Source organism: Oncorhynchus gorbuscha, linkage group LG12 (genome assembly GCF_021184085.1).
Source record: "Oncorhynchus gorbuscha isolate QuinsamMale2020 ecotype Even-year linkage group LG12, OgorEven_v1.0, whole genome shotgun sequence".
Classification (NCBI taxonomy): Eukaryota; Metazoa; Chordata; class Actinopteri; order Salmoniformes; family Salmonidae; genus Oncorhynchus; species Oncorhynchus gorbuscha.
This window is the reverse complement of record NC_060184.1, coordinates 30,763,134-30,784,960: the sequence shown is the minus strand read 5'-3', so window position 1 is coordinate 30,784,960 and position 21,827 is coordinate 30,763,134. Positions and strand designations below refer to the sequence as shown.

Genomic DNA, 21,827 nt, shown 5'->3' with positions numbered 1-21,827 from the left:
CTTAGAAGAAGTCTTTAGTCCAATCAATTCCTTCACATTAATTGGGGACTGATGTTGACCTTTTTTACACTTTTCTAGTCCATGTAAACTACCTAGTCTTTTTCCTACAGTTATGCTGCTTCCTTTTGACTATGTAGGCTACATTGTAGTAGTTTGTCCTATAATTAAATTGTGTTTAATGTGAATAAAAACAGTATTCAGGCTAACAGCATCATTATCAGGAACAAGAGAAAAACCCCAAGTTATTTTTCTTTGTGATAGTATGATATTATTGATTTGGAGAAATTCCACATTGATTGAAATGGTATGAGAAGTGTGCATGAGAAGTGAAATAGAATGTTATAGTAGTAGATCATTGGTCAGGCTTTGCAGATCCTCACAGCTGCTCTCCTCTTGACCCGACCCTCTTTACCCCTCTACCCCTATTTGACCTCCCATTTCCTTCTCCACTTGGCCACTGTCGCCTGTCCAAACAAACTGGCTCATATTTCCTTGAGGCACCCAAACACACTTCTGAATTACAGTAAGCCTAGTAAAAAGCTAGCGCTAGCATTACTAGCACGCTTCCTGAATACAGGAACCCTAATAAAATATTTAGCGCACTAGCACTACTAGCGAACATGCTCCCTGAATACAATAACCCTAATTAAAGTCTGTGATATTAAATGTAGTTGGGCTAGCGTTCTTTATATGTTGCTAGCTAGCTGGTAACGGTAGCTATGCGGAGTGGATGGATATTATTCATCGTTGTCCTTGTGCCTGGGAAGCTGAGGGGTGTGTCTCGAATGGCACCCTATTCCCAATATCATGCACTAATTTCTGGTCAGAATTAGTGCACTATATAGGGAATCATTTTGGACAGAGCAGAGAGGCTGGAGGGAAAGCTTCTTTGGGAGAGGCTCAGGCCCCAGGACTCGTAAACATTGGGCTTTAGTGGCTTTAGCAGAGATAAATCTCCCCAATCCCACACACACACAGAAATATAGGCGTGGGCTCACTGGCTCAGCGTCCTGCTCATTTAAAACCCTGCCGTGTATGTGTCAGTGATAATGTGTTGGTGTTATTTAATTCATTAATTATTTAATACAATACAAAACATACACATACAAAAGACAACATACAGATGCACACAAACATCAACATCACACCTGCTCAGACCCACCTATTCCCACCTCTATCTCCACTGCCTGCACTACTCTCCACCACGTCCTCAAATTGCACCATTTTGTTTCTCTCCAACCCTCACGCTCTTTCAATATTTAGATAATGAAGCATATGATCTTTCCATTGACTTAACGATGGAGGATTGGTTGATTCACAGTTTTTAAGTATGCTTTTTCAAGATAATTGACAAGAAGAGTATTGTCCAAGCCATTGCGTATCTCACTGCATGTCTTGAAATATGCAGACAGATGGATTAAAGTAGATTTACATTGTAATACCTCTGACAGCCAACTTTCTAACTGACAGCCCATAACTTTTGGACTTCATAGCATTCCCATAAAGTCCAAAAGTGAGTGTGTCTGTTCAGGTATTTGCCTAAAAGTGTGTGTGTGTGTGTTGTTTGTGTGGCATTATATAAATCTGTGCCTCCCTGCCTGTCTGTCTCCGCATTATCTGTGTGTGTGTGTGAGGTCTACTGGGCAACCCCACCCCCCTCACTCTTTAAAGCTGACGGTCCGGGGCCATCTCTCTGCAGGCTGTGTGTACAGTAGCTCCCGTGGACATTTTATTTCCAGTCACCCCAGCATTCTGGCACCACTAAGTGCATCTGCCCTCAATAGGCGCTCTGTGATGAGCCAAAATGACCGATGATGTGACGACCTCCTTCGAACCCAGTGCCTATTTAAAGCAGTCCCACTTTCCCAAGGAGAGGACGCCGCTTTTAACTCCCCAGAGGCATCTCCCTCAGAATAAAGTTGTAACTAGTTCATGCTGATGTCATCAAAATGTCTCTTCACACTAGATCTAAACAGAAGTATCTAGCCTAAATACAGGATAAGGAGAGACCTATTCCCCAAACTAGAGCAGCGGCTGTTCACCTGACTTTGACGGCGCTAGCAAGATATAGGATTATCCAGTAAATCCAATCCAAGACCAGTGAAACATGGTTATATTCTGCAGGGTTTGAGCAAACTTGTCTTTTGTTGTAGACTGTTTTTAAAAACGAGGTTTGGCATTAACTTTATGTAAACTCTGCCATTTTGAACAAAAATGCTGAACTCAGGGCTGAGTTTAGCAGAATTTACCTCCCAGACAAGCTGTCTCTGTGAATTACAAGCCTCGCTTGGTGGTGTACTGCAACGTGGGTTTGAGGCTACGGTTGCCAATCCTCCCGATTCGGCCTGAATTTTCTTTCTTTCTTTCTTTCTTTCTTTCAAACAATTCATTTTTATTGGAATCACATAAACAACACAATCAATCAATATTACGGTACAATTGCCCAACCCCTCCCACAACCCACCTCTGAGCATTTTTTCCATTACCCCCAATGAAATTATTATTATTATTATTTTTCACCTTTATTTAACCAGGTAGGCAAGTTGAGAACAAGTTCTCATTTACAATTGCGACCTGGCCAAGATAAAGCTAAGCAGTTCGACAGATACAACGACACAGAGTTACACATGTATGTTTTGTTCATTCCATGTGTAACTCTGTGTTGTTGTATGTGTCGAACTGCTATGCTTTATCTTGGCCAGGTCGCAGTTGCAAATGAGATCTTGTTCTTAACTAGCTTACCTGGTTAAATAAAGGTGAATAATAATAATAATAATAATAATTTCATTGGGGGTAATGGAAAAAATGCTCAGAGGTGGGTTGTGGGAGGGGTTGGGCAATTGTACCGTAATATTGATTGATTGTGTTGTTTATGTGATTCCAATAAAAATGAATTGTTTGAAAGAAAGAGAGAAAGAGAGAAAGAGAGAAAGAGAGAAAGAGAGAAAGAAAGAGAAAGAAAAAATACAGTAGAAAAAAAAGAAAAAAGTCTATATACAGTGACTGCAAATAAGGTCAAATAAGGGAGTTGAGGCAATAAATAGGCAATTGTGGTGAAGTAATTACAATATGGCATTTAAACACTGGAATGGTAGATGTGCAAAAGATGGATGTCCAAGTAGAGATACTGTGGTGCAAAAGGAGCAAAATACATAAATACAGTATGGGAATGAGGTAGATAGATGGGCTGTATACAGATGGGCTATGAACAGGTGCAGTGATCTATGAGCTGCTATGACAGCTGGTGCTTCAAGCTAGTGAGGGAGATATGAGTCTCCAGCTTCAGTGATCTTTGCAGTTCATTCCAGTCAGTGGCAGCGAACTGGAAGGAAAGGCGACCGAAGGAAGAATTGGCTTTGGGGGTGACCAGTGAGATATACATGCTGGAGCGTGTGCTACGAGTGTGTGATGCTATGGTAACCAGCGAGCTGAGATAGGGCGGAGCTTTACCTAGCAGAGACTTGTAGATAACCTGTAGCCAGTGGGTTTAGCGACGAGTATGAAGCGAGGCCAGCCAAAAAGAGAGTACAGGTCGCAGTGGTGGGTAGTATATGGGGCTTTGGTGACAAAACGGATGGCACTGTGATAGACTGCATCCAGTTTGCTGAGTAGAGTGTTGGAGGCTATTTTATAGCTGACATCGCCGAAGTCAAGGATCGGTAGGATGGTCAGTTTTACGAGGGTATGTTTGGCAGCATGAGTGAAGGAAGCTTTGTTGAGAAATAGGAAGCCGATTCTAGATGTAATTTGTGATTGAAGATGCTTAATGTGAGTCTGGAAGGAGAGTTTACAGTCTAGCCAGACACCTAGGTATTTGTAGTTATCCACGTATTCTAAGTCAGAGCCGTCCAGAGTAGTGATGCTGGATGGGCGGGCAGGTGCGGGCAATGATCGGTTGAATAGCATGCATTTAGTTTTATTTGTGTTTAAGAGCAATTGGAGACCACGGAAGGAGAGTTGTATGGCATTGAAGCTCGTCTGGAGGTTAGTTAACACAGTGTCCAAAGAAGGACCAGAAGTATACAGAATGGTGTCGTCTGCGTAGAGGTGGATTAGAGAATCACCAGCAGCAAGAGCGACATCATTGATGTATACAGAGAAGAGAATCGGCCCGAGAATTGAACCCTGTGGCACCCCCATAGAGACTGCCAGAGGTCCGGACAACAGGCCCTCTGATTTTACACACTGAGCTCTATCAGAGAAGTAGTTGGTGAACCAGGCGAGGCAATCATTTGAGAAACCAAGGCTGTTGAGTCTGCCAATAAGAATGTGGTGATTGACAGAGTCGAAAGCCTTGGCCAGGTCGATTAACAAATTAAATGTAAACCGTGTTGACTGACTTTTATAATAAAAAATATATATCGTGAATTACTTTTACAATCCAACAAATGCAATACCAACAACGTTTCTGGATTTTTATAATCTCTCAAAATGAGTTTGGCTGGAGTACGTACCCCTGAGTGACATTTTACGTTGAGCATTTTACTTTGACATCAAGGTGTAACATGCAAATGGTGTGGCTTGTAGTCTGAAAGGAAAGCATGGACAATGGTTCACTTGATGGTATTCGTACTAGTGGCTATACCGGCTGCTTGTTGAATCAGGTTTTCTGCCTTTTGAGCCAATATGCTCCTATCAGCTAGTTAAATTATTTCCTAATATAGACTAGAATTACATGAACTCTGGAACTGGTACCTCTTTGAATGTGTTTTTGAAGAAACACAACATTATTTACTACAAGATTTTCACATATATATTTGGTACTTCAAATGCATGTTTAGCCAGGCCTGGCTTCTAGCCATGTGTTGTCGAAAGCATTCCTTTCTTTCTTTCACTGGAAATATTGGGTAGAGACCTTCCTCATGTTCCTTTTTAATGCAGAAAGCAGTACTATGGTCAACGTCATTGAGTGACTTTCTAGGTCTCTATTATGCTGTCCATGCAGACAGTCCCTTCCTCTCTCCCTCTGTCCTCTATTGGAGCTGCAAGGTGTGTCGGCGAAGGAGGGTGATTGGCCATGCGCTGACCTCCTGCCGTGATGTAATTAGACAGCTGCTCCGGCCAACCTGCCTACCACCCTGCCAGTGACAGTACAGCTGTAGCTCTGCTCTGCCGTACCACCTGGCCTTCATCTTAAAGGGACAGGCAACACTGTTCCGGTTTGTTTTTTTTGCAGTGTTATCTCAGGAGACTTGTTATTTCTTATATCTTATTAATGTGGTTCCTGAGACAGAATATGCAGTGTTTGTGTGTGTCTCTGTGTGTGTACTCACTGTATCTAAATGTGTTTGTGGACCAGACAGCTTACCACAGAGGAGCTCGCCTTGAACGGATGACAACTGACAGGAAGGGAGACAAGCAAGTGGCACCCTCCTCTCTTTCTCCCCTCCTGGTGTACACAGTCACACACACATCAGCTACACTCAGGGCCTGTCACGCAGAAAACATACTAGGGCTACAAAGCAGAGAAGCCTGGATATTGTCCTGAGAAACATTTTATGCTTATAAGTGAGATAATGTTGAAGGGGAGCTTTACATGCCCCAGTAATATGATGTAATGTGTCATGTTACAAATATGTGACCCACCACCTGGATTCGGTCCGATGTAGCAACATTTTAAATAGCGTTTTTTAAATTGCATAAAAGTAGACTCAGAGCTAGAAAATTGTATATCTTACACTGCAGTTGAGGAATAATGGTACAGTAATTCTGCTTTGAAAGTTGACAAACTTGTAACCCCACTTTTGAGAAAATGTCCCTTGAATGTTTTGGTACACCTACTGGAGAGTTCTACACCCACTAATCATTGTTCACACTCTCTTAAGCCTTAGCCACACCCATCTCTTTAAGGATTCACATGTGAGGCCATGTGCTAAACAGAGTGAGTAGTGTAGTAATATCCAGATAAAAATACACTTTATCTAGTCCTTGGCCTACAGTGCCTTTGGAGAGTAATCAGACCCCTTGACTTTTTCCAAATTTTGTTAGGTTACAACCTTATTGTAAAATGTATTAAATTGTTTTTTTTCCCCTCATCAATCTACACCCAATACCCCATAATGACAAAGCCAAAACGGTTTTTACAATTTTTTGCCAATTTAATTAAAAATAATACACTTATATAACATTGTGGTCCTTCTGTAGCTCAGTTGGTAGAGCATGGCGCTTGTAACGCCAGGGTAGTGGGTTCGATCCCCGGGACCACCCATACGTAGAATGTATGCACACATGACTGTAAGTCGCTTTGGATAAAAGCGTCTGCTAAATGGCATATATATATATATATGTATATATATATATATATATATATATAGTATTCAGACCCTTTACTCAGTACTTGAACCACCTTTGGCAGCGATTACTTCTCAAGTCTTCTTGGGTATGATGCTACATACTTGGCACACCTGTATTCATTATTTTCTGCAGTTCCTCTCAAGCTCTGTCAGGTTGGATAGGGAGTATTGCTGATCATGTATTTTCAGGTCTCTCCAGGGATGTTTCATGTCCAGGCTCTGGATGGGCCACTAAAAGACATTCAGAGACTTGTCCCGAAGCTACTCCTGCGTTGCTTGGCTGTGTACTTAGGGTCGTTGGAAGGTGAACCATCGCCCCAGTCTAAGGTCCTGAGCGCTCTGAAGCAGGTTTTCATCAAGGATCTCTCTGTACTTTGCTCCTTTCATCTTTCCCTCGATCCTGACTAGCCTCCCAGTCCCTGATGTTGCCACCACTATGCGTCATGGTGCCAGGTTTCCTCCAGATATGACGCTTGGCATTCAGGCCAAAGAGTTCAATCTTGGTTTCATCAGACCAGAGAGAATCATGGACTGAGATTTTCTCATGGTCTGAGAGTCTTTAGGTGCCTTTTAGCAAACTCCAAGTGGGCTGTCATGTGCCTTTTACAGATGAGTGGCTTCCTTTTGGCCACGTACCATAAAGGCCTGATTGGTAGAGTGTTGCAGAAATGGTTGTCCTTCTGGAAGGTTCTCTCATCACCACAGAGGAACTCTAGAGCTCTGTTAGAGTGACCATTGGGTTCTTGGTCACCTCCCTGACCAAGGCCCTTCTCCCCCGATTGCTCAGTTTGGCCGGGCGGCCAGCTCTAGGAAGAGTATTGGTGGTTCCAAACTTCTTCCATTTAAAACATTATGTAGGCCACTGTGTTCTTGGGGACCTTCAATGCTGAATAAATTTTTTGGTACCCTTCTCTAGATCTGTGCCTCTACACAATCCTGTCTCAGAGCTCTATGGACAAATCCTTCGACCTCATGGCTTGGTTTTTCTCTAACATGCACTGTCAACTGTGGGACCTTATATCGACAGGTGTTGGCTTTTCCAAATCATGTCCAATCAATTGAATTTACACAGGTGGTCTCCAATCAAATTGTAGAAACATCTGAAGGATGTTCAATGGAAACAGGATGCACCTGAGCTCAATTTCAGGTCTCATAGCAAAGGGTCTGAATACTTATGTAAATCAGGTATTTCTATTTTTTATTTGCAATACATTTGCAAAAATGTCTAAAAATGTGTTTCAGTTTTGTCATTATGGGTTAGATTGCGAAGGATATTTATTTATTTGATCAATTTTAGAATAAGACTGTAACGTAATAAAATGTGGAAATAGTACACTTTCCGAGGGCACTGTATATCATAATCTGACTTTGGTGCAGGTCATGTTGTTCTTCACATTACTGTCTCTGCTAAACACACACTATATATAATACAAATCTATGTTTATTTGTCACATAAACAGGGTACAGAGGTTGTGAATGGTACAGTGAAATGGTTACTTGCATGGTAGAAATATCAAAAACAGAAAGTGTCCAGATAAAAATATTTTATAATTATTAGATTATGTTTACCTGATAAACTTGTCTAAATTGATGGGTCATGCGAAATAAATGCTATAACCACCCCTCATCGAAGTGAATGGGTCACTATTGTGTATAGACATGTACACATGTTCATGAAATGCAATAGATGGCCGTAATCACCCCCAGACACACCTGGTTATCTTGGTCATGTAATCATCTGGCGAAATGGAGTCTTTTGTTTAGACATGTAGTTAGCTAGCTAGCTAAACAATGAACCGGCATAATCCCAACTCATACTACTACAAAACAAACATTGTCATAGCTGTACAGCACTTTGAGATATGAGCTGATGTACGAAGGGCTATATAAATAAATATGATTTGATTTGATAGCTGTAGTATGAATCTGCATGTAGCTACAGCTAACCAACTAGGTTCAATGTTAGCTAGCTAACATTAGGCTATAACTAGAAATACAATTGGATTTCTGATTCAAATAGTATTACTACACAGATCATACACGTAATGTTAGCTAGTGAGCCAGCAAGCAAGCTAACGTTCGCTAGCTTGCTCACAGTAGGCTTTAACTTGCAATGAAAATGACTTTCTGCCAAAATTAGAAACGTATAATATCTGAATATGTAGATAGACTCTTACCAGTATACATGGATGAACACTTCAAGGCAGACGGGAACCATTTAACTCAGTTTTGTTTATAGCTATACTGAACAAAAATATAAACACAACATGTAAAGTGTTGGTCTCATGTTTCATAAGCTGAAATAAAAGATCTCAGAAATGTTCCATACGGACAAAAAACAGGTTTACATCGCTGTTCGTGAGCATTTCTCTTTTGCCAAGATAATCCATCTACCTGACAGGTGTGGCAAATCAAGAAGCTAATTAAACAGCATGATCATTACACAGGTGTACCTTGGGCAGGGTACAATAAAAGGCCACTCTAAACTGTGCAGTTTTGTCACACAACACAATGCCACAGATGTCTCAAGTTTTGAGGGAGCGTGTAATTGGCATGCTGACTGCAGCCATATCCACTAGAGCTTATGCCAGAGAATAAACTTACACTCATATACCTTATCCCTTGATGCACTATACACTATGATCCGCTCTCCGCTAAAATTTAACTCTGTGTTCTTTGAGGTGAAAGGAGCTTTTATAGCTCTTATAACCATTACTAGGCAATTTGCTGCAACATAACTGCTGCAACGTTTTGGTACATTTTGGGGATATTTGTATTATTTTAATCATATTTCGGCTAATTATATTCACGTGTGTGTCTGTGTGTTTGTTTGTCGTGTGTGTGTGTGTGTGTGTGTGTGTGTGTGTGTGTGTGTGTGTGTGTGTGTGTGTGTGTGTGTGTGTGTGTGTGTGTGTGTGTGTGTGTGTGTGTGTGTGTGTGTGTGTGTGTGTGTGTGTGTGTGTGTGTGTGTGTGTGTGTGTGTGTGTTTGTTAGTTACGACAGGAGTGCCAAGGCTGATTCATGTTTAATTCATAATTTGTTATGTAATTTGGGACAATGCTCAGTCAAGTGTACAGAAGTAGCTGGAGCACACTCTCCTTGAAATATGCTGACTGTCGAAAAGGCAGCCTTACTGTAGGCCTGTTCTAATGCGGCCTGTTCCTAGCCTGGGTGCTATCATGCCACTCCTTGCCACTCCTTCTTTGGCTTGAATGGCAGCATGGATAAGGCATGAACATAAACAGTTCTGGGTTCAGGCTAGCCTGTTCCCTTGTCTTGGTTAGTAGTACATAGCTCAGTGATTCCCAAACTGTGGTAGGGGGCACGAAGGGGTCGGCAGGGGGGGCACAGCACCTACAACACCTACTCATTCAAGTGTTTTTCTTTATTTTCACTATTTTATACATTTTAGAATAATAGTGAAGACATCAACACTATGAAATAACACATATGGAATCATGTAGTAACCAAAAAAGTGTTAAACAAATCCAAATATAAGTAGCCATCTTTTGCCTTGATGACAGCTTTGCACACGCTTCATGAGGTAGTCAAGTAGAATACATATCAGTTAACAGGTGTGCCTTGTTAAAAGTTCATTTCTTTCCTTCTTAATGCATTTGAGCCAATCAGTTGTGTTGTAATATATAATATTGTAATATTGTAATATATGCCATTTAGCAGATGCTTTTATCCAAAGCGACTTACAGTCATGTGTGCATACATTCTACGTATGGGTGGTCCCGGGGATCGAACCCACTACCCTGGCGTTACAAGCGCCATGCTCTACCAACTGAGCTACAGAAGGACAAGGTAGGGTTGGTATACAGAAGTTAGCCCTATTTGGTGAAAGACCAAGTCCATATTATGGCAAGAACATCTCAAATAAGCAAAGAGAAATGACAGTCCATCATTACTTTAAGACATGAAGGTCAGTCAGTCCGGAACATTTCAGGAACTTTTAAAGGTTCAAGTGCAGTCACAAAAACCATCAAGCGCTATTATGAAACTGGCTCTCATGAGGACCATCCACAGCAAAGGAAGACTCAGAGTTACCTCTGCTGCAGAGGATAAGTTCATTAGAGTTATCAGCGTTAGAATTTGCATCCCAAATAAATGCTTCACAGAGTTCAAGTAACAGACACATCTCAACATCAACTGTTCAGAGGAGATGGTGTGAATCAGGCCGTCATGGTCGAATTGCTGAAAAGAAACCACTACTAAAGGACACCAATAAGAAGAAGAAACTTTATTTTGCCAAGGAGCACAAGCAATTGACATTAGACTGGTGGAAATCTGTCCTTTTGATCTGATGAGTCTAAATTTGCGATTTTTGGTTCCAACCGCCGTGTCTTTGTGAAATGTAGAGAAGGTGAACGGATGATCTCCGTATGTCTGGTTCCCACCGTGAAGCATGGAGGGAGAGGTGTGACTGTGTAGGGGTGTGGGAGTGCTTTCTTGGTGACACTGTCAGTGATTTATTTAGAATTCAAGACACACTTAACCAACATGGCTACCACAGCATTCTGCAGGCATATCCCATCTGGTTTGCATGTAACCGATGTGAAATGGCTAGCTAGTTAGCGGTGGTGCGCACTAATAGCGTTTCAATCGGTGATGTCATTTGCTCTGAGACCTTGAAGTAGTGTTTCCCCTTGCTCTGCAAAGGCCACGGCTTTTGTGGAGCGATGGGTAACGATGCTTCGCGAGTGACTGTTTTTGATGTGTGCAGAGGGTCCCTGGTTCGGGCGAGGGGACGGTCTAAAGTTATACTGTTACATGCGCTTAGTGGGACTATCATTTGTCTTTCAACAGGACAATGACCCAAAACACACCTCCAGGCTGTGTAAGGGCTATTTGACCAAGAAGGAGAGTGATGGTGCTGCATCAGATGATCTGGCCCCCACAATCACCCCACCTCAACCCAATTGAGATGGTTTGGGATGAGTTGGACCGCAGAGTGAAGGAAAAGCACTCAACAAGTGCTCAGCATATGTGGGAACTCCTTCAAGACCATTGGAAAAGCATTCCTCATGAAGCTGGTTGAGAGAATGCCAAGAGTGTGCAAAGTTGTCATCAAGGCAAAGTGTGGCTAATTATTTGGTTACTACATGATTCCATATGCGTTATTTCAAAGTTTTGATGTCTTCACTATTATTCTACAATGTATAAAATAGTGGGGAAAAAACAAAAACATGAATGAGTAGGTGTATCCAAACTTTTGACTGGTACTGTATATACATATGTGTATATATATCAATCTTGAACAGGATTATCTATTTTGTACTGATTTTAAAGTAGCCATTTTAGAGTGATGTTGTTTTAAAACTCTGCAGCTGCAATAATAAAAATCATCTTTACAATTAAAAAAATAAGTCGACCGGTTTCAGATATACAGTGCATTCGGAAAGTATTCAGACCTCTTGACTTTTTCCACATTTTGTTACGCTACAGCCATATTCTAAAATTGATTTTAAGAAATGTGTTTAAATCTCATCAATCTAAACGCAGTATCTTATATTGACAAAGCGAAAACAGGTTTTTAGACATTTTTGTTAATGTATTAAAAATAAAGAACAGAAATACCTTATTTGCATAAGTAATCAGACCCTTTGCTATGAAACTCGAAATTGAGCATTGATCATCATTGAGATGTTTCTTCAACTTGATTGGAGTCCACCTGTGATAAATTAAATTGATTAGAAATGAAATGGAAAGGCACACACATGTCTATATAAGGTCCCACATTTGACAGTGCATGTCAGAGCAAAAACAAAGGAATTGTCCATAGAGCTCCGAGACAGGATTTTTATGAGGCACAGATCTGGGAAGGGTACTAATGAAATTCTGCAGCATTGAAGGTCCTCAAGAACACAGTGGCCTCCATCATTGTTAAGTGGAATAAGTTTGAACCACCAAGACCCTTTCTAGAGCTGGCCGGCCGGCCAAACTATGCAATCGGGGGAGAAGAGCCTTGGTCAGGGAGGTGACCAAGAACCTAATGGTCACTCTGACAGAGCTCCAGAGTTCCTCTGTGGAGATGGGAGAAACTTCCAATCAGGCCTTTATGGTAGACTCGCCAGACGGAAGCCACCCCTCAGTAAAAGGCACATGACAGCCCACTTGGAGTTTGCCAAAATAATCTTGGCCTGAATACCAAGCGTCACGTCTGGACGCTTGGCACCATCCCCTACGGTGAAGCGTAGTGGTGGCAGCATCATGCTGTGGAGATGTTTTTCAGTGGCAGGGACTGGGAGACTAGTCAGGATCGTGGGAAAGATGAACGCAAAGTACAGAGAGATCCTTGGTGAAAACCTGTTCCAGAGCGCTCAGGACCTCAAAGTTCACCTTCCAACAGGACAATGCCCCTAAGCACACAGCCAAGACAACACAGGAGTGGCTTCGGGACAAGTCTCTGAATGTCCTTGGGTGGCCCAGCCAGAGCCTGGACTTGAATCCGATCTAAAATCTCTTGAGACCTGAAAATAGCTGTGCAGCGATGCTCCCCATCCAACCTGGCAGAACTTGAGTGGATCTGCAGAGAAGAATGGGAGAAACTCCCCAAATACAGGTGTGCCAAGCTTGTAGCATCATACCCAAGACGACTGGAGGCTGTAATCGCTGCTAAAGGTGCTTCAACAAAGTACTGAGTAAAGGGTCTGAATACTTATGTAAATGTGATATTTCAACAACAACAAAAAATCTAAATTGTGCAAATATTTCTCAAAACCTGTTTTTGCTTTGTCATTATGGGGCATTGCATGTTAATTACTGAGGGAAAATCAATGTAATACATTTTAGAATAAGGCTGTAATGTAACAAAATGTGGGGAAAGTCAAGTGGTGTGCACTGTATTAGTCCTAATTTTACTGTAGCATAGGCTATTCTGCAGCAAATGTACCTGTCACTAGCAGAAAAGCTTCCAGCTGATGAGATGATACATGCATTGTGAACTGCATTCTATACTGAGATGAGCTGTCTGTCTCCACCCTGAGCGTTGTAGAGCAGAGAAGGTTGTAGAGAAGCCAGATTTAGACATCGCATATCATTGAATAGTCCCATTTCACATCATGCTGTTCATATGTATTTTAATTATAATTAATGCTCTGATCAAATTGTGTCACCTGCTATCTAACTATGCTAAATCCAAATTATTAATAATTGGCGATCTTAATCTGGATTGGTTGATTCCAGTATCTGATGGGCTTAAAGATATTTGTACTGAGCTAAATCCAACTCGCTCCAGCTTTAAACACCCTGAAAAATCTTCTCTCTTCGATATTATTCTAAGAAATACCCCTCATGAGTTTACAGGCAATGGGATATATCAGTTCAGTGACCATTGTCCCATTGCCTGCATAAGAGATGTTGCAGATGAACATGCACCGCACAAAATGCTAAGGGTGAAAACAGTTCTAATCCTTGGTTCACACATAAATTGTCTGAAATTACAGGAAATACATTTAGTTTGGGCTAACGCTAGGCTGACTGATTCTACATCAGATTGGCAGTCCTTCAGACAATTGAAAAATAAATGTCTATATCTGGGGTTAGAAAAGCTAAATCCAGCTAACTTCAGGAAAGTGGTCAAATCTTTGAAACAAAACTACACCCCCTTCTTGCCACAGCAGATTTTGACAGCCTCTGGTCCCATACTAAACAAAATGTACATTTGTAGTGCATTTTGCTTCAGCTGGCAACGTATTTGAAAGGATCATCTTTAAAAATTAATATAATTCTACTAGAGAGTACTCTAGTCACCTCAGAAACAGACTGTAGAGAATGATGCACAGACTCACATATTTTATTTTCATTTCAGCTACTGAATATCTATGATGTACTAAGTGCTTTGCTAAAGATTGATGTTTAAAAAAAAATCCATATGCGCTGACTCACTTAATCCCTTCTTGCTACAGCTCTCTGCACCAGTTCTTGTAGAACCATTGACCCATATTTTGTTTCTGGTGTTATCCCTAAAATCTGGAAAGCAGCACATGTCCTCCCCGTACATAAAGGAGGAGATCCTTCTGACTTCGATAACTACCGTCCAATCTCCAAATGATCTTCCCTGTCAGCTAAGAATTGTTTTAACTTCTCACTCTATTCTTAATGTGCACCAATTCAGACCTGGACACTGTTTCAGCTGCTACACTTGTTTTACATGTGTTGAATTGTTTAGATCATAAAAATCATTGTGCTGCCTTATTTATAGACCTTTCCAAGGCCCTTGACACTGTTGACCAAAACACTCTTATTCAAAGGTTGAGTGAAATAGCCTGTATCAGGCTTCTTGCATGTGGTTGGAGAATCGTCTGTCAGATAGGACTCAATGCGTGATTTCTGATGGTGTCAAATCTAGTTTCCTGGATATTACAAAAGGTTTTACCGCAGGGGTCAGTACTGGGGCCTGTTCTCTTTACAATTTAATAAATAATATTGGTCTATCGGTTATGCAGACGACACTGATATGTATGCCACTACCCCAACTCTTGACCAGGCTATGTTAGAGATGCAATGTGACTTTGTTGCCTTACAGAAAGCCCTTGTTTGTTTAGAACTTGTACTTAATGCAGGTAAGACTAAATATATGTTGTTTTCCAATTCTCACAAAAAAGTTTCAGATGGACTACATATTTATTAATTGGATGGTTCTCCCATCGATCAGGTTCCCTCTTATAAATATCTGAGCATTTGGATTGACAGATTTAAAGCAAAAATATATATACACTGTCCAAAAAAATAAAGGGAACACTAAAATAACACATCCTAGATCTGAATGAATGAAATATTCTTATTAAATACTTTTTTCTTTACATAGTTGAATGTGCTGACAACAAAATCACACAAAAATTATCAATGGAAATCAAATTTATCAACCCATGGAGTTCTGGTCCTCTTGCAGGAACTGCTGGCACACTCCAGCAACATGAGGTCTAGCATTGTCTTGCATTAGGAGGAACCCAGGGCCAACTGCACCAGCATATGGTCTCACAAGGGGTCTGAGGATCTCATCTCGGTACCTAATGGCAGTCAAGGCTACCTCTGGCGAGCACATGGAGGGCTGTGCGGCCCCCCAAAGAAATGCCACCCCACACCATGACTGACCCACCGCCAAACCGGTCATGCTGGAGGATGTTGCAGGCAGCAGAACGTTCTCCACGGCGTCTCCAGACTCTGTCACATCTGTCACATGTGCTCAGTGTGAACCTACTTTCATCTGTGAAGAGCACAGGGCCCAGTGGCAATTTTGCTAATCTTGGTGTTCTCTGGCAAATGCCAAACGTCCTGCACGGTGTTGGGCTGTAAGCCCAACCCCCATCTGTGGACGTCGGGCCCTCATACCACCCTCATGGAGTCTGTTTCTGACCGTTTGAGCAGTAACATGCACATTTGTGGCCTGCTGGAGGTCATTTTGCAGGGCTCTGGCAGTGCTCCTGCTGCTCCTCCTTGCACAAAGGCGGAGGTAGCGGTCCTGCTGCTGGGTTGTTGCCCTCCTACGGCCTCCTCAACGTCTCCTGATGTACTGGCCTGTCTCCTGGTAGCGCCTCCATGCTCTGGACACTACGCTGACAGACACAGCAAACCTTCTTGCCACAGCTCGCATTGATGTTCCATCCTGGATGAGCTGCACTACCTGAGCCACTTGTGTGGGTTGTAGACTCCGTCTCATGCGACCACTAGAGTGAAAGCACCGCCAGCATTCAAAAGTGACCAAAACATCAGCCAGGAAGCATAGGAACTGAGAAGTGGTCTGTGGTCACCACCTGCAGAACCACTCCTATATTGGGAGTTTCTTGCTAATTGCCTATCATTTCCACCTGTTGTCTATTCCATTTCACAACAGCATGTGAAATGTATTGTCAATCAGTGTTGCTTCCTAAGTGGACAGTTTGATTTCACAGAAGTGTGATTGACTTGAAGTTACATTGTGTTGTTTAAGTGTTTCCTTTATTTTTTTGAGCAGTGTATATGGATAAGCTAGAAGTAGATCGTGGCTCTCCCTAAATAGCAGGAAGCAGATTGTACAGTCAACTTTCCTGCCAGTTCTTGACTATGTTGACACCATTTATCAGTTTGCAGCAGCCACTACTCTTAAACGTTTGGATGCCGTCTACAATAGCACCCTTCGCTTTATCACAGGGGACAGTTTTAATACTCACCACTGCATCCTGTATCAAAAGGTTGGCTGGTCCTCTTTAAAGTCCCGTAGATCACTTCTACTCAAGATTCCAGTTTACTTAACTTTGTTTCTAACACATAAAATAATGAGCTACCAAACCTGCTCGAAGGATTGATTAACTATTTAGGTCCCTCTGGTCTCAACCATTTAGCTAAATCCTCCTTTAGTTTTAGTTCCCCCCAATGTTGAAATAACCCCCAAAAATCGTTGCATCTTAATTCCCTGGTGCCACTAGTGCAGTTTAGGACTCTGGTGTTGAATTAATTAATTGCAGTTGTTTCGATTGATTGTAGTGGTTTATTTGTAGAAATTGTGGTGTTGAGGTTGTGCCTTGTGGTTATTTTTATTCTTCTTGTTTTATTTGTAATGTACATTTATCTTCCTGTTTGTGAGAAAATGTTTTACTTAGGTCACCATTGGGAAAGAGACACTGGTCTCAATTGGGCTACCCTGAATAAATGAAAGGAAATGAAAATGTATTCACAACAGGAAACAGGAGTGGCGGTAAATTTCGGTAACCAGGTTCTCGCTATTAAAGTTTTTTCCCTTTTGGAACTTTCTCACCATTCAAATATTGGAAATATCAGTTCCACTCTTCACTCTGAGCAAGCAGTCCACACACAGTCACACACACGCACAGTATTCCTGTCTGCACGCTACATAGCCCTGTGTCTTTGCAGCTCTGTACTGCCTTGTTGTTGACCCCAAGACGGCCCCTGAACGTGCAGGGAGTCATTTCTGTGCCTGTGTGCATTTGTGGCTAATGTTTACTGGCAGCCCCAACTCCAATCTTACCCAACAGACAGTCTGGCCACTGGGGACCCCTGTCAATATGCTGGAAATATATGCTGGAAACAATCTTGCTCTACTCTGCTCTACTCTGCTCTTTATTACCCTCCCCTTTCACTTCTCTTTTCATGTCTGTCTTTGGGTTTCTCTCTCTCTCTCTCTCTCTCTCTCTCTCTCTCTCTCTCTCTCTCTCTCTCTCTCTCTCTCTCTCCATTGAATTGGAAGTTAATTGAAAATAATGTAATTGAGTGGAATACACAATGGAATTGATTGAATATACAGAACGTTAGATTCTGAGGTTTGGCAGCTGTGTTGCCATTATACATGGAAGCACAGTCCAAAGATGGTAGCTGCCTGTGACTAGATCTGTCACCAATAAGGATACTCTATACTGCTGTGTCATTTGGATTGAAATTCACAGTGACACATGGATAGATAATCCCCAGATGTGTAAATTAATCTCTCTCTCTCTGTCTTTCTCTCTCTACCTCTCCCCCCATCTGCCTCTCTTTCTTTCTTTCATTCTCTCTCTCTCTCTCTCTCTCTCTCTCTCTCTCTCTCTCTCTCTCTCTCTCTCTCTCTCCTCTCTCTCTCTCTCTCTCTCTCTCTCTCTCTCTCTCTCTCTCTCTCTCTCTCTCTCTCTCTCTCTCTCTCTCTCTCTCTCTCTCTCTCTCTCTCTCTGTCCCCTCTCTCTCTCTCTCTCTCTCTCTGTCCCCCACAACTGCTATTTTCATCACAGTACGACGTCCTGTATCAGTCGTTGCAGGGTCCCATCCAAAACCCCAAATGACAGCATAATGAAGGCACTAAAATGGCTGACAGATTGTGACCCATATCTAGGCTGCTATTTCTCATGATGGGTTTCCACCAACCCCGTTCTCTAGCGTTCCCTTGATCTTCTTGGCAGCTTGGCACACATGGCTTGTTCTTTTGAATGCTCGTTTCTGGTTGCCTTTTTCTATACCAAAGCTATCAATTTAGATCTATGCTACGTGGCTACTTATGTAGGGAAGGTGTCTTATACCTTATCCGCCTACATCTAAATAACATATGGCTCTTCCCAAAAAGAGCTTCTAAACCAGGAAGTTTCCCCAGTGTTTATGATGATGATGTCATCTCCCTAAGTCTACCATTACAACATTCAACATTTACCGAACCTGCCTAAAGAATATCGGCATAGGTCCCTATTAGTAGATATTGCGCTAAGCTGTTAAACTATCCTAGCATACCACCCTGCATACCACTGCTAGCTTGCTTCTGAAGCTAAGCAGGGTTGGTCCTGGATGGGAGACCAGATGCTGCTCGAAGTGGTGTTGGAGGGCCAGTAGAAGGCACTCTTTGCGCTGGTCAAAAAAATATCCCAATGCCCCAGGGCAGTGATTGAGGACACTGCTCTGTGTAGAGTGCTGTCTTTCGGATGGGATGTTAAAATGTGTTTCCTTACTCTCTAATGTCATTAAAGATCCCATGGCACTTATTGTAAGAGTAGGGGTGTTAACCCCGGTGTCCTGGCTAAATGCCCAATCTGGCCCTCAAACCATCATGGTCACCCAATACAATTGTCTCATTCATCCCCCTCTGCAACTATTCCCCAGGTTGTTGCTGTAAATGAGAATGTGTTCTCAGTCAACTTACCTGGTAAAATAACGGATAAATGAAATTTTCATAGCTCTTAATGATCCAGCAAACCTTGTCTTTATCACACAAAATATGTTTTTGAAGTCAGGAGAGTCTCAGAAACGGAGGAAAGAGATCCTGGGAGAAGAATGTCAGGGATGATGCCTCTTTTAGAAATGGAAGCCGTTGGAAGAGTTTGAAAAAGAAAGATGGGTCAAATGAGATTGTGCTCTGCTGGTTATGAAAGTTGCACTGTTGTCACAAACCGTTGCTTAGTGACAGTTTATTGAGGTGAAATGAACTATGTGGACAGGACAATCTTATTTAGATTCTTATTTAGGTAGGGCTATTTGTGTTGTTTAGTTATAGTGGTGTCCTGGTCACACATCCAGTCCTTCTATGTAAAGAGCATTTGGACTTTATGGAGAGTATTATTACTCTTATCGCTTTTGAGATTGTTATCCTTTTTCACTAAGTAGAGGTCAGATCTCTTATGCCACAAGTCAACTTTCTGTAGTTTTTTTCCTCGGTTTACCTTTGGACTTTAACTATTCATAGAGGGATATAGGCACTTTGAAATTCAATATTTCTTCGCTTGTTGAAATAAGAATTTGCCATTTAATCTGCTCCAAATGCAATTTCTAATTTGAACAAGGGGGATATTTGTTTCCTTACCTTAAAATAAGTCTTTGGATAAGGAATGTCTGCAATCCACACTTATTTTTTTATATTAGCATTTCCCGACCAAAACCCCATGTAAATCAATATCCCCATTGTTCTGAATTTGCCCAAATAATTTCAGACTCAGATATCCATATTTAACCCATGTCAAGCTACTGATAAACGTGAGCATATTGATGAACTGCATCACACAATATGAATATGTAATGATGTCAGTCATTATACCAGGCTCTCTGTGTATTTCCCTTGTATCTGCCTGAATATGCAACATTATAATGGGTGCTGGAGATTAATACAAAACACACATTGCAGTGGAAGACAATTTCAAAATCTCTCCAAATAAAACTCAATCCTCTCAGCTCTCACCGCTAAGCCTGTCACGACAATTACAGTATACCACAAAGGCGGCCCGGGGTCCGCCTACATTATTGATGCAACTTGGGTTAATGCTAAACAGCGTAGCATCGCATTGTCTCAGAGACTCTGAACACTCCAGACTCCAGTGAGGCGGAGAAGATTATCTCTCCCGTTTCAAAATGGCCTCCCTCTCCAATGAATTACCTGACTGCGCAGTAATCACAGAGTCACGCCTGAAGGCATGCAAGGTTCCGAGGGCACCAAAAGAAAATGGGGAAATCATTATCAGATAATCAAGCCTTTTGCCCCGTCCCCCTGGAAACATGGAAATCAAGTCCCTGTCAAATAAAAAATAAAAAACTGCCCTCTTTATTAAAAACGGGAAAACAGGAGGCTTTGGCTGCTTTCCAAATACCACCCTATATAGTCCATTACTTTTGACCAGAGCCTTATGGTCAAAACTAGTGCACTATATTGTGGATAGGGTGTCATTTGGAATGCTACCCTTGATACGACATTAAACTGTCTTCCAGAAAATGTGAAGACAAGTGTTGTTATTAGACTGGTAAATGTGTTGTTCTCTGTCTCTCTTCTCAGATGGCAAGTCGGAGAGCGGGGAATTGGACCTGGACGGCATCGACGATAATGAAATTGAGAGGGTATGCTCTTCCTCTTAAGTGCTTTTGAGATAAGAATACTTTTAACACAAATCATAATGATTTTTCTTTAAACACAAGCTTCCTCTACTTATGTCCCTTACATGAGAGCTTTTTTGCTGTTCCATATCCCAATTTCCCCAGAGTGCCAGCCGTTATGGGGCGGCAGGTAGCCTAGTGGTTAGAGCGTTCGACTAGTAACCGAAAGGTTGATAGATCGAATCCTCTAGCTGACAAGGTAAAAATCTGTCGTTCCCTGTTCCTGGGCCGTCATTGTAAATAAGAGTTTGTTCTTAACTGACTTGTCTAGTTAAATAAAAATGTTTTTGTTATCAACAACGACACTGGAGTAATTAGGGTTAAGTGCCTTGCTCAAGGGCAGATCAACAGATTTTTCACCTTGTCTGCTCAGGGATTCGAACTAGCAACATTTTAATTACTGGCCCTATGCTCTAACTGCTAGTCTACGTGCTACCTACCTTAGCACTTTACCGTTATAGCACCTTACTAAAACCCTTACTTCCCCCTTCCTTCTTGTAGTATATCCTCAACGACAAAGAAGTGAGAGTTAAGACGGCCCTGTGGATGAAGCAGAATGAGGAATATCTGAGGGAGCAGAAAGGTGAGCGAACAGACAGAGGCAAAACCTCTCATGCTCTATTCAAAATACACATATTCATATTGATCCACCGTGTTACGACGCAGTTCCCAAACAGGTTTTCATATTTGCCAGCTCTGTAATGAACCAATTGTTCCTAATCCTCGATGGTCAAAAATGTTTGTTTAAGATTTTCTGCTGTCATCATGGTCATTAACCTCTTTGCTGAGCATTTGAAGTACTTGTACGTCCCTTCAATATATTTATCTATGTTAATTTATGTTCATTCACCCTCGCCCAGTTGAACCAGTGGAATTTATTAGGCTGGTATTTTGTTGTAAGTGGCTTAATAGCTAGGGTCAACAAAAAAGGATGTGTCCCACATTATGCCCTATTCCCTTTATAGTGTACTACCTCCCATAAGGCACTGGTCAAAAGTAGTTCACTATATAGGGAATAGGGTGCCATTTGGGGATGCATCCTCTATTCCCTCTGTTGGGGATGCATCCTCTATTCCCTCTGAAATACAGCTGTAACTAAGTCTTCTATTCTATCAGTACCAGAATACAGTAATTACCTATACTATACTATTGTCTATACATAATGACCTATTCAGTCCTTACTGTCTATCGTAGAGATGATATATCCAGTTGTTTTGT

At 41.7% G+C, this 21,827-nt stretch overlaps 1 protein-coding gene across 1 annotated transcript in view; it reads left to right on the top strand.

The window, feature by feature from the left end:
* brf1b (BRF1 RNA polymerase III transcription initiation factor subunit b) overlaps window positions 1–21,827 on the top strand; it is a 121,410-nt gene that overhangs the window by 60,860 nt on the left and 38,723 nt on the right. Inside the window, exons 13-14 of the mRNA XM_046291801.1 lie at window positions 20,512–20,573; window positions 21,111–21,192. Of these exons, the coding sequence (XP_046147757.1) occupies window positions 20,512–20,573; window positions 21,111–21,192 (144 nt within the window). The remainder of the gene's footprint in view (window positions 1–20,511; window positions 20,574–21,110; window positions 21,193–21,827) is intronic.